Raw genomic sequence first — 12,496 nt, forward strand, 5'->3', positions numbered from 1 at the left:
ATGAAACTGGAGAAGTTCCATACCAGTCCAGTCCCAGTATTGGGAGAATACGGGTCACTGGAAAGGAAGGAAGTAATATCTCAGTAGAAATCACTGGCCACTGTAGCCACACTGAATCATTTTAAAGTGATAACTGTTATAAAAATTCCAATAAAATGTAAAAATACAGAAAAGGTAAAAAAGAAAGAGAATAGTAGAATTGATCATTTACCCTGTTTTAAGGAACAAGAAGTGGACATCTGAAGAAGCTCATGCAGTAGACTATATTAAAGATAAATAGCATTGACAGAGGGACTAAACCAAAACAACATGAAATTTTAGAGATTTTGAAATCAAATGAGCTTCCTTCAGAGGCTAAGAGAAAACAGGGTGATTTATATTAGATTAGATGTACTTTTCATTCCTATAGATCCATAGTGAACAGATCCTTCAGGATGCAGAATATGCCAGAAAAACAGTAATACACAATAAATAATTACAAAGGAAAACAAATGTGCTAATTTGCCTTCTACAGATCCCAAGTGAAACGGTCTAAATAGTGAAAAAAAGCTTAATTTTTTAAAAAATCATCAGTCTTCTGATGGTTTGATGCAGCTCACCAGGAATTGTTCTTCTGTGCTAAACTTGTCCTAAATTATTTGTTGGATGTATCCCAGTCTCTTTTCTTCGTCTATAATTTTTACTACTTACTGCTCCCTCCAGTACCACACAGGTTATTTCCTGATGTCTTGACATGTGTCTGTCATCTCATCCCTTCTTCTTGTCATTGTTTTCCATGTGTTCCTTTCTTCCCCAGTTCTACAGAGAACCTCCTCATTCCTCATTTTATAATTTCACCTATTTTTCAACATTCCTCCACAGCACCACATCTCTGACACTTCTGTTCCAGTTTTCCACTGTCCTTGATCTGTTACCATTTAGTGCTGTGCTCCAAACATACACTCTCAGTAATTATTCCTCAAAATAAGGCCTATGCTTGATACCAGTAAACTTCTCTTGGTCAAGAGTGCCCTCTTTGCCTGACTATCTATGTTACTTACCTTCGATTCACCCATCATGGGTTATTTTGCTTCCAAGGTAGAAAATTTTCTGAACTTTGTTTGATTCTTGACCATTAATTTTAATGTAAAGTTTCTTGCTATTCTTATTTCTGCTGCTTCTAGTTATTTTTGCTTTTTCTGGTTTATTTTCAATCCACATACTGTACTCACTCTTCGCTCTATTCAACAGGTCCTGTAATTCTTCTTCATTATCACTGAGGTTAGTAGTGTCATCAGTGAATCATCATTGATAGCCTTTCACTCTGAATTTTAATTCCACTCTTGAACCTTTCTTTTGTTTCCATCATTGCTTCTTCAGTGTATGGATTGAATAGGAGAGGAGAAAGACTGTGTACCTGTCTTACACCCTTCGTAATTCAACCACTTGATTCTTTGTCTTGTAATGTCATTGTTACATCTTAGTTCTTGTACCTATTGTATATTGTTCATCATTTCCTATAGCTTAATCCAATTTTTCTCAGCATTTCGAAAATCTTGCATTGTTTTACATTGTTGAACCCTTTTTCTAGGTTGGCAAATCCTATGAGTCTCTCTTGATTTTTCTTCAGTCTTGATTCCATTATCAAGTGCAACATCAGAACTGCCTCTCTGTTGCCTTTATGTTTCTTAAAGCCAAACTGATTATCATCAAACAAATCTAACTCTTCTTTTCCATTCTTCTGTATATTATTCTTGTCAGCAGTTTGGATGCATTATCTGCTCTTGCTACATTAAGAAGGATGTAGATGATATTTTTCTGAACGCCTGACAATACATCGTGAGCCTCATAGATTCTACATACCAACTTAAATAGTTTTGGTTGCTCTTCCCCCCCCCCCCCCCCCCCCCCCCCCCTCATGATTTTATTTGATTGCATTTCTTCCAGAGCTGTTTTAAATTCTGACTCTAATACTGGATTCCGTATGTCTTCCATATCTTCTTCTAGCATGTCATCTCCCCCTCATAGGAGCCTTCGACATATTCTTTCCAACTCTCCATTCTCTCTCCTCTGCATTTAATAGTGAAATTCCCTGAGCACTCTTAATGTTACCATCCTTGCTTTTACCTTCATGAAATGTTGTTTTAATTGTTCTATATGTTGAGACCTCCTAACGATCATTTCATTTTCAATTTCCTCACATCTTTCCTACAACTGTTTCACCTTATCAGGCATGAATTTCCTATTTATTTATTTCCTAATGGACTTATATTACTGTATCCCTGTCTTTCCCTGAACATTTTTCTACCTCATCCCTTTATTGATCAGTTTTGTTTAAAAGGTAATAAATAACTTGAGATAAGACATGTAAATGTTTAGTACACTGAGGTGCATATTATAATTCTTTGGCTATTGTAGCCATGCATCATTAACTAATCCAGCAAAATGTTTGTCAAGAAATAAAGTAGGGAACAATACAAAACCAGATCCATAATTTTATTATTTCATTACTAACAAATTAAGTCATTGATTAATCATCCTTAGATGTTGGGAAGAAAAACAAATTGTGAAGGAACATGAGTCAGTGGTAAAACATTGAACTTATCTTTGGGATTAACTAGATTCATATTCTTACCTAACTGCTGTGGTTTAGATTTGCTTTGAGACTTGAGACAATGACTTATTGCTGCCTTGGTTAGGCTAATACTGTTTCCTTCTTCAGTACCTGTGAAAGTTAAGCTAATGCTTTTAATAAAATGATTTTTTTGTTAGTAGTTGATCAGACAGTAGCCACAGGCTATCAGGAGAGAGGAAAAGACTGTGACTAAACAACTGGAATTCTGGAACGCTGCAGAGACATAGTTAGCAGATTTTTGTTGCTTAGCAACATCATCATTCAATTAACAGATGTTTAATGAGTACATGTGTCGGTAGTCATTTAACATAATAACGATAGGTGATTATAGCACCTGGAACTACAAAAAGTGATTGGTGCAATATAGGATGGCACCCAAAGAAAGGAGATACAATAGTTGGCCTTTGTTTATAATGTCAAAAGAAGGACTGTCCTCTAAAAGTGTAATACTAAGTAATAACTACATAGAAAATTACATATTGCCTATCATATACTGTTGCTTGTTCTACTGGAGATGTGTGTCTGATGTGTTTGAGGTAAGATTTAGTGTGGGAAATGAATTTACTCTGTCTTAAAATTCAGATTTAATTTACTCTATCTTAAAATTCAGATTTCTAAGTTGTAGCCATCAACTTTAATAAGTTCATATCATTATTATTTTCATTTGGTTGCATTTGTTGTACTTAAGTTTATTCTTACTGTTAATGTACCTGTTTATCTACTGTGTGTTTCTTCAATAGAAAATACTTTGATATTCATACTGTTTATCATCTGGTGATTAAAGAATGGAAATAATATGAAATTAATCACTTATTGTTTTATTCTATGAGATATAGAGATGTTTCAAACAATACATAGATTAGTATTTTCTTTTTGAATTAATGCAAAATGAAAAATTTTATCACTGAACTCCACCTGTCTTACCCTTGGCACAGTTTCTCTTTATCTCTTTCTTCTCTAATCTTAAAGGCTATGCAACTGATGGATCAAGTTGGCGCAGGCGTAAATATTCTGCTTATTTCATCTCTTGTTGCTTTTAAATTTCATTCATAATCACAATTTTTATAACTAAAGATGTAGTGAAGTGTCACTGTTTTACAACTTTACGAGTAGCAAAATTCCACTATTTTAAAATTTTAGGGCCACTGATAGTTTGAGATAGACAGAGTATTTTTTTCTTATATGCTTGTAGACTTTGAATGAGTTACGTATATACTTATGTACATTTGGCTCTTTTTTATCATTAAAATTATTTTCCATATGGCATTTTGTATTACAGAAATTTGTTTCAACTATTTTTGCAATCCAGTGGTGGCTTAAACATGCATGCTGCTGCTCGTCTCTAGAAAGAAATTGCCGTAGTGGATTCATAGGCATTTAATTAATGTCTTTCTCATAACAGTGTAGAATCTTATTTGAATTGTTTGTAAAACATCATTTAGTTCCACATGGTTTTGCAAAGGGAATAATTTGTAGTTAATTTAGTGGTGACTAACTCAGAAATATTCTGTTTTTCTTATTATATAAATGTAACCAGCATGTTTTTGTTTTCTCATTAGAACTGTCATGACTGAGTTCTTTTATCCATGTCTATTTTCTCCATATTCATGAAATAAAAAAAAAAAGAACTTGTGTGGTTATCATACAAATCATGTCATCCATAATATTTCATTTGCTAAGATACAATGAAAAGCCAGTTAAAATATTGTCACCTCATTATTTTTATATACAGTTTTTTACCTTCATCGTTCTGATGTTCACACAATAGTATTGAATTCTCATTCCAATTTTAAGTTTTACTATTCTTTCTGCAACTGGAAACATTGTTCATAATTTTGTGGTATTACTGAATTAATGTCTCACTTCACTTTGTTTGAAACAGAGATAGTCAAATGCCATAAGCCCTTACTGAAACTGTAACATTTGTCATAAGGAATTGTGCTATCAGAAGGAGGTGTAATGTTCATTTAAGTCTGTTTGATAACATTAAATAGATATGGATTAGAGAACATATGCTAAGACATACAAGACTGGATTATTTGTCAAAGGAAGAAGCAAATGAAAGTACACGTTACAGAAGATGACAAAGACTAAAGTATGTTAATAGATGTTCAGCTATAGCAGATCAGCACAAATAATGTGACAGGTTCAGGATGTAAAAATGTATAATCCCATAAAACATTTAAAGCACAGTTAAACTTACAACCCTATCATGAAATCTGGGATAATTTATGAGTAATAGGATATATTTGATGAATCATACATTTCACTGAGTTGCAGCCAGAAGGGGTGCTTATTTGAAAATGATTAATGTGACTTATATATTTTTAGTTGTGTTGTGTATTTAAAATGATATGAGTACACTGTGGCTCTTACAATTATCACTGCTTTGCATACCTACTACTGCCTTTCATGCTACTCTTTCTCACACATTATAAAAAAAACTGTGTATGGGAGATGCTTTTGAAATTCATGCAACTCCATCAAATTACGCAAAATTTCAGAAATGTGATTCACACATTGTCCTCTGGTTTATCAGCCATAAAAATAAAATCTTGATTACCCAGCAAAAATGTAAGAGTAGTATATGCATAATTTTAACCAAATTTTAGCAAAAATGTATCAGTTTGTTCTTTGACATGTAAAATTCTTGGTAATCCCAAAAGTAACACATAAAAATAAGAAGGTAGAGTTTCTTCCTTTTGGAACTTGTATATTCCTTATATTTCTTCCTCAGAAAGGAAGTGGAGATGTGTTTAGTGTGGTTGAAATGAGGGGCTGATCACTCAGGCCGTAGGTGAGAGGAACCCACCTTTTGTGAGAATGTCTTACAGTTAACACTCCTCTTTTTGCATGATATTTTATTCCTTTTACCTGAGTTTTTAGTTTGCTCCATTTACTTCAGCTCCACAAATTTTTTGTCCTATGTATTATTGTTTCAAGTAGCTGCAACTATAGCAAATGTACATTATTATACTTCAGATTTAACAAATTGTGTTTAAAGCAATTGTTAGGTTCACTTATTTGCAGTAGATATGATTACAATGTTTGACATAAACTTGCAGGAGCTGTAGACTGTCCAATTTCAATTCATCATGGGTATCATTTCATAGAGGTTAATTGTGAAAGTATATTTCATGCACAAAAAAACTAATCTGTTGTGATAATCAGAGACTCAGTCATGATGCAAACAAAATTTTTTCACATTTATGATTGTTTCAGGTTGTGTAAGGAATCTGATTTGTTCATTTGAAATTGTTGACACCTAATCCCACTCCCTGTCGGTATTTCATGATAACACCACCACCATCCGAACAGGCCTTAAAGGCTCAGTGGTACCATCCAGCTACCATGTTGTCCTAGGTCCATAGGTGTCACCAGATGTGGATAATGTGGGGTATGTGGTCTATTTTTGTGATGGGTGTCGCTACTTCTCAGTCAAGTAGTTCCTCAACTAGCCTCACAATTGCTGAGTGCACCCTGCTTGCCAACAGCACTTGGCAGACCTGGACGGTGACCGAACTAGAGATGGGGGATCCGCTCTTGAACTAATTCATAGAGTTGAATCTTTCAAAGGAGTGAACAATCAGTGATTCAGAAAAAAAGAACGGTAGCTCCAAACGTTTGCCACGGCAGAGAGAGAGAGAGAGAGAGAGAGAGACGGAGCATATCAGCAGCGCCTCTGCTGGTCAGAGCACAGTGCACGCCACACAACACAGCCAGCGCCGGCCTCTGCCATGCTTCTACCTTGGCTGCCTGCATTGTGCAGTGCCCCATTGGATTTTGTGTTTCACATATGCCGTGCCGTCTCTGTGCGTCGTCTGCCGTGTGCAGTGTCTGGCGCAGCTTAACTTCGCATCACACTCTGTCAGCGATCATTTCAGTCGCACGTCCTGCCCTCTGGGCAGTTGATGCGAGCAACAGGACAGAGAGCCACCTAGCGGATAACATAGGAACTACTTGCAAAAACCTGCTCGCAAGGGAACGGACGATTTGTCTCAGAGTGGGTGAGTTCACCACTCCCCCCACCCTCGGAACTCGCCCGCTCAACGCTCACCCCACCGTCTCGACTCTAGCCAGAGCGTTGAGCAAAGTGACTCAGGTGTCACTCTGGTCTCTGCAGTCTCAGCTCATGCAGTAATACAGCTCGCGGCTCGACCTGCTCGACTCAGCGCCTCTGCATCGGAGTTCGTCCTCACTGGATATTGTTCTTCGTAGTAATACCGCTATGTATATTACATTATTATGTTATGTATACATCAATTGTTTTTATTTTATTTTTATTTGTTTAAACTGATTAGATTAGGTTCCTGATGACTCCTCTTACTGTAGGATTTTTATTATGGACACTCGAATTTACGCTTTAATTACGAGCGAACCGATAAACGTATCGCAAAATGTGATACACCAATATTTTCCTTGTTTTATTCTGCGTAAGGCTATATGCAGCACTTTCGTTTTACAGTCAAATTTATATTTTTTTTTCTTATTCTGGTACGGATTTTGCGATTTTAGGCGTCTTCGGAAGGAAACGTTTACTTTAAAAATATATGGCTTGCGATGTATTTGTATGAGGTTAATGAAATTTTAATACATTGTAGCCAAATATATTGTTAATGTAAATCTCAAGTTACAACATTTTCCGATCACCCAAAAAACCACGATAGTGCAAAATAAATCAATAATCAAAAACTTTGTCATATCGTGGAAATTTCAATAAACAATACAAAATTCTTACTCATTATCTGTGTTACTTCAAAATAGGATCAAATAAGATCAAAATACAGGTATAGTACTGGAATAAACCAAGTTTAAAGGGCAATGTGCCTTCCATTTATTTTCTATTGTAAATGAGTGGTGAGTCATGAAAAAGAGCTAATTCATTTCAGGGAGTGAACAGTTCTGATCCAATCTCTGAAAAGAACAGTTTTGCCCATCTCTAGACCGAACCAAGTGCTAGCCAAGCCTGACAGTGCTTAACTTGGGCTATGTGAAGGGAACCATTGTTACCACTGTGGTAAGGCCATAGGTGGTATTTCATGATACAGGAAATTAAATCTACCTGGGATAACAGATATTTTACTCAAACTTCTCCCAACAAAAGGGGAATAAGCAGAATTTGCTTTTGTCAGACTGGATCTGCTGGTATATATTTCTCGCAGTCTACTGGGTTTTCAGGTTCTTTGCCTTTATGCTGCATTTATAATGTGGGTAGTCCCAGCCTGTAAAGATAGGACTATATTTGGAGTTTGTGAAACACATGACATACTTGACAAATAATATTCAGAAAACCACAATTTGCTTGTAAATAGATCAAGCCATGCGTTCATTCAAATGAATACGCAGAACACCAACAGCACTTACATCACTTAATATATTATACTGAGGTGACAAAAGTAATGGTATAGCGATATGCACATATCCAGATGCCAGTAGTATGGCGCATACAAAGTATAAAAGAGCAGAACATTGACAGAGCTGTCATTTGTACTGAGGTGATTCATGTGAAAAGGTTTCCTATGTGATTATGGCTGCGTGATAGAAATTAACAGACTTTGAACATGGAATGGTAGTTGGAGCTAGACACATAGGACATTCCATTTTGGAAATTGTTAGGGAAGATCCACAGTGTCAGGAGTGTGCTGAGAATACCAAACTTCAGGCATCACTTCTTACCACTTTCAATCTAGTGGCTGACAGCCTTCACTTAATGACTGAGAGCAACAATGTTTTTGTAGAGTTGTCAGTGCTAACAGACAAACAGCACTGCATGAAATAACCACAGAAATGAATGTGGGACATACAACAAACGTATCCATTAGGGCAGTGTGGTGAAATTTGTGTTAATGGGCCTTGGCAGCAGATGAATGATGCAAGTGCCTTTACTGACAGCACGACAACACCTGCAGCACCTCTACTGGGCTCGTGATCACATTGGTTAGACCCTAGATGGCTGGAAAACTATGGCCTGGACACGTGAGTGCCGATTTCAGTTGCTAAGAGCTGATGGTAGGATGTGAGTTAGCACAGACCCCATGAAGCCATGGACCCAAGCTGTCAACAAGGCACTGTGCAAGCTTGTGGTGGCTCCATAATGGTGCAGACTGTGTTTGCATGGTATGGACTAGGTCCTCTGCTTCAGCTGAACCAATGGTTGACTGGAAGTGGTTATGTTCAGCTACTTGGAAACACCATTTGCAGCCATTCATGGACTTCTTGTTGCAAAACAATGGTGTATGGATGACAATGTGCCATGTCACCAGGCCACAATTGTTCACAATTCACATTCTCAACAGTCTGAGCGAATGATTTGGTCACCCAGATCGCCCAGCACTAATCCCATCGAACATTTACGGGGCATAATCAAGAGGTTAGTTCATGCACAAAATCCTGCACCTGCAACATTTCCGCAGTTATGGATGGCTGTAGAGACAGCACAGCTGAATATTTATCCAGCAACTTGTTGAGTCCATGTTACATCAAGATGATTCTGTACGCCAGGAAAAAGGAAGTCTGACCCAATTTTAGGAGGTATCCCATTACTTCTGTCACCCCAGTGTATGTTAATGGTAACAGTGGATACATTAATAGAAATATCTTCATATAGAAACCCTTAGACAGCACTGAAATGTTAAATTTAAGTATCCCTTTGTCAAACATTGTATCTATTTTCTTCTCTTTTTTTGCTTATTATGTTAAAGAAGAATTGTGAAATCTATGCAAAACATTTATGCAGTGCTGAAATTTTCTGAGTCATGAGAGACATCATATAGCTGTCGAAGAATTGCAGTGCTGCTTTCTTTTGGTCCTTGTTGACAAATTACCATGAGTGTGATGAAATATTATTATTGTAAATGCAAATGTGAATACATGTTGGTATAATGTAACCTGAAACTTGAAGTAACTGCAGGACATTGTCATATAGGCTACTGTGGTTTTAATGAGTGTGTTATGTGCAGGAATGCACATTAGTTTAGAATTTCTCATATAGAGTCTTACTTTCCAGTTACTATGATAATATGAACATCTTTGAAAACTCAATATTTGAATTCAGCAGTATTTAATCTTCTGTGAGAGCATAAGTAGTTATTGGGATATAGAAGTAGTAATATATTTTTATCATTTAGTTTATTAGTTAACATAGATTTGTAAGAAAATACATACAATACATATTCAAGAATTTATAACTTTTTAATTACAGTATGTATAAAGTAACTTACATGAACATATACAGATGAGTGATCATGTCCACTTATAGTGACATTTTAATGTAGAGAAACAATAGTCATCTTTCAGAACCACACATCTCATTTGTGCACTAATGAAAGAAGGAAATTATTGAATAAGGCACAAAGATCTCAGGGAACAATTAAGATTTTTACTGAAATGCTGCCATGACAAAGATGTAGTCTGAAAATTATTGTGTTCAAATAGCAGAAGGGGTAAAAATAACTCTCCCTTCCTCTTTGTCTCTCTCTCTCTCTCTCTCTCTCTCTCTCTCTGTCTAACACACACACACACACACACACACACACACACACACACACACACATACACACATTCTTCATTGTGCAGAGAAGTCTAATGATGTGCAATTAGTTTCTAGTTTCTCTTATTTGGAGATAAGAAAACTACTGCAATTCTGTCCCTGTGTTTGTGTTGTTGCAAAAAAAAGGATACAAAGTAAGATAACAGTAGAAGAATAAATTACTCAGAGTATGGAAAAACCGAATATAAATGAAAGACCCAAATACAGTGACCTGAAAACAAAGCAGTAATCAGAACTGAATCTCACATTAGTAGGCATCAAGATGATACTGTTACTTGGCTAAGACTTCATTAAACTTGAATCTGTGATGTGTGATAGCTTTAGTATGCAATACCAATAATGAGTCTCACTCCTCATGAGGCAATATCTGCTGTCTCATTCATGGAATCAATGTCTTACTTTGTCTTTCAATGTGTTGTTGTTGTGCGTTGTAGTGCACCATAGCATTAAAAATATTTTTACATTTCCAGAGTGGGTAAAATTTTTTGTGTTAGGACTAATAAGTCCCAGGAAATCACTTAGAAAAACAATCCTAGTTGATAGGATGTTTATTTGTTGTAAATATTCTTCTCTCTCTCTCTCTCTCTCTCTCTCTCTCTCTCTCTCTCTCTCTCTCTCTCTCTCTCTCTCTCTCCTTTGATGATTTACTCTTCAGTTAAAAATTTAGGATATGAACTCTCCATCAAGCTAAACATAATTAAATGTGAACATTTCTCAGCTGTATTTTTGTTATTTTTAGGCAAGATATTTGCATGATCCTTTTATATTTTAATCTCAGGTCCTTAATTTTTTTCCATCATTCATTTCATATTGTATATTAACTTTTTGCATAGATTCATCAACAGTTGATATATTTCTTTTGACAGGCACTGTCAAGTATGTCACTGGCAGCACCAACAGTAGTGGTTCCGAGAGAAGAATCCATAACCACAGAAGCACATCAGCAACATCCCTCTCAGGGCCAGTGGCAGGGTAGCTCTGCTGCACCATCCCAGCAATATTATCAGCCTCACCAAGTTCAACAACATCATCAACAACTGCAGCAGCAACGGCAACTGCAACAGCAACAGCAGCAGCAGCAGCAGCTGCAGCAACAACAACAGCAACAACAACAACAACAAATGAGCTCCATCCCTAGGCCAGGAATGGGAGCTCCTAGTGGCAGAAGAGAATCACATGTTCCAGAACCTTTACATGCTACAACAGGATTCAACCCATTCATATATGGAAATGATGTTGACTCTGTTGATGTTGCGACAAGAGTAGCAATGGTAAAGTAACAGTTACAATTCACTTCATATTAAGACAATTTAATACAGTTTTCAAAAGTATGTCCAACCATTTAGGCACTCCTTTTTTGACACACAATATTTCAGTGTGTGAGATAGCCCTCTTCATCAAGTGCTAATTGATGCTCCTAGATGTGATCACTGTCTAGACTATAGTCAGACTGCTTGATGTCCAGGCAACACATCTAAGACCTTAACTCTCAATACTACATGAAGGTCTCTCAGTCAGTTGTCAAAATATTGGACATAAAAATTAAATTGAGGCAGTAAGCACATATGAAGGGGTTTATGGCATAATGGTGGAAGTCCATTTTGCTCATTTTGAGAAATTGAACATTTTGTAAAACATTGTACAGAAAAGTCAGAAAAACCTGAAAGAAGTACATATTTTGTCATATAAGGGATAGTAATAATACCGGAGTGTAAATTATGTGTAGCTGTATTAATATTGTTACCATAATTATTATAAATTCCATGAATTTCACTTTGAGCTAACAATACTTGAGCACAGTTTAATGTAGTAATATTAATATTATCATCTTAATTGTGTTTAAATTGCATGACTTTCAGTTTGAATTAACACAAAAATACATCTCAGTCATCTTTGTCCTCAAAAGTTTCTATCAGAGAATGAGTTTAACATCTCCTTTTCCTATAAATTACTGACTCGTTGTTTTTTACTGTATAGTGCATCCTTTTTTATAGTGTTGTCCTGGACTGGGTGTCTCTTCTTTTCTCTTTGTATGACCAAGGTGAAAAACTTCACATCAGCATTCATAGTTGTCTTGTAATGTATCTTCGTAGGTTCAGCTCTTCTGTACTGCAACCACTGTATTTGTAGCCAAGATACTGGACACTTTAATTAATTAGTTTTGCAGTAACTGTAGCCTTCTCCAAAGTTATTGTTGGTACAAATTATTCTTGCTTCACCTGTACTACTTTGTACTTTACTGTACTGTACTGTAAATGGCTACTTTCTTTGTGACTGAGCAATTATTTTTTAACAGTCTGATGGTGTGTAGATAGGTTTTCCTTTTACCTGAA

At 36.1% G+C, this 12,496-nt stretch overlaps 1 protein-coding gene across 1 annotated transcript in view; it reads left to right on the forward strand.

Moving 5' to 3' along the window:
* LOC126176184 (MAP kinase-activating death domain protein) overlaps positions 1 to 12,496 on the forward strand; it is a 545,775-nt gene that overhangs the window by 144,917 nt on the left and 388,362 nt on the right. The window contains exon 11 of the mRNA XM_049923326.1: positions 11,030 to 11,434. Within this exon, the coding sequence (XP_049779283.1) occupies positions 11,030 to 11,434 (405 nt within the window). The remainder of the gene's footprint in view (positions 1 to 11,029; positions 11,435 to 12,496) is intronic.

This window comes from Schistocerca cancellata, chromosome 3 (genome assembly GCF_023864275.1).
Source record: "Schistocerca cancellata isolate TAMUIC-IGC-003103 chromosome 3, iqSchCanc2.1, whole genome shotgun sequence".
Lineage (NCBI taxonomy): Eukaryota > Metazoa > Arthropoda > Insecta > Orthoptera > Acrididae > Schistocerca > Schistocerca cancellata.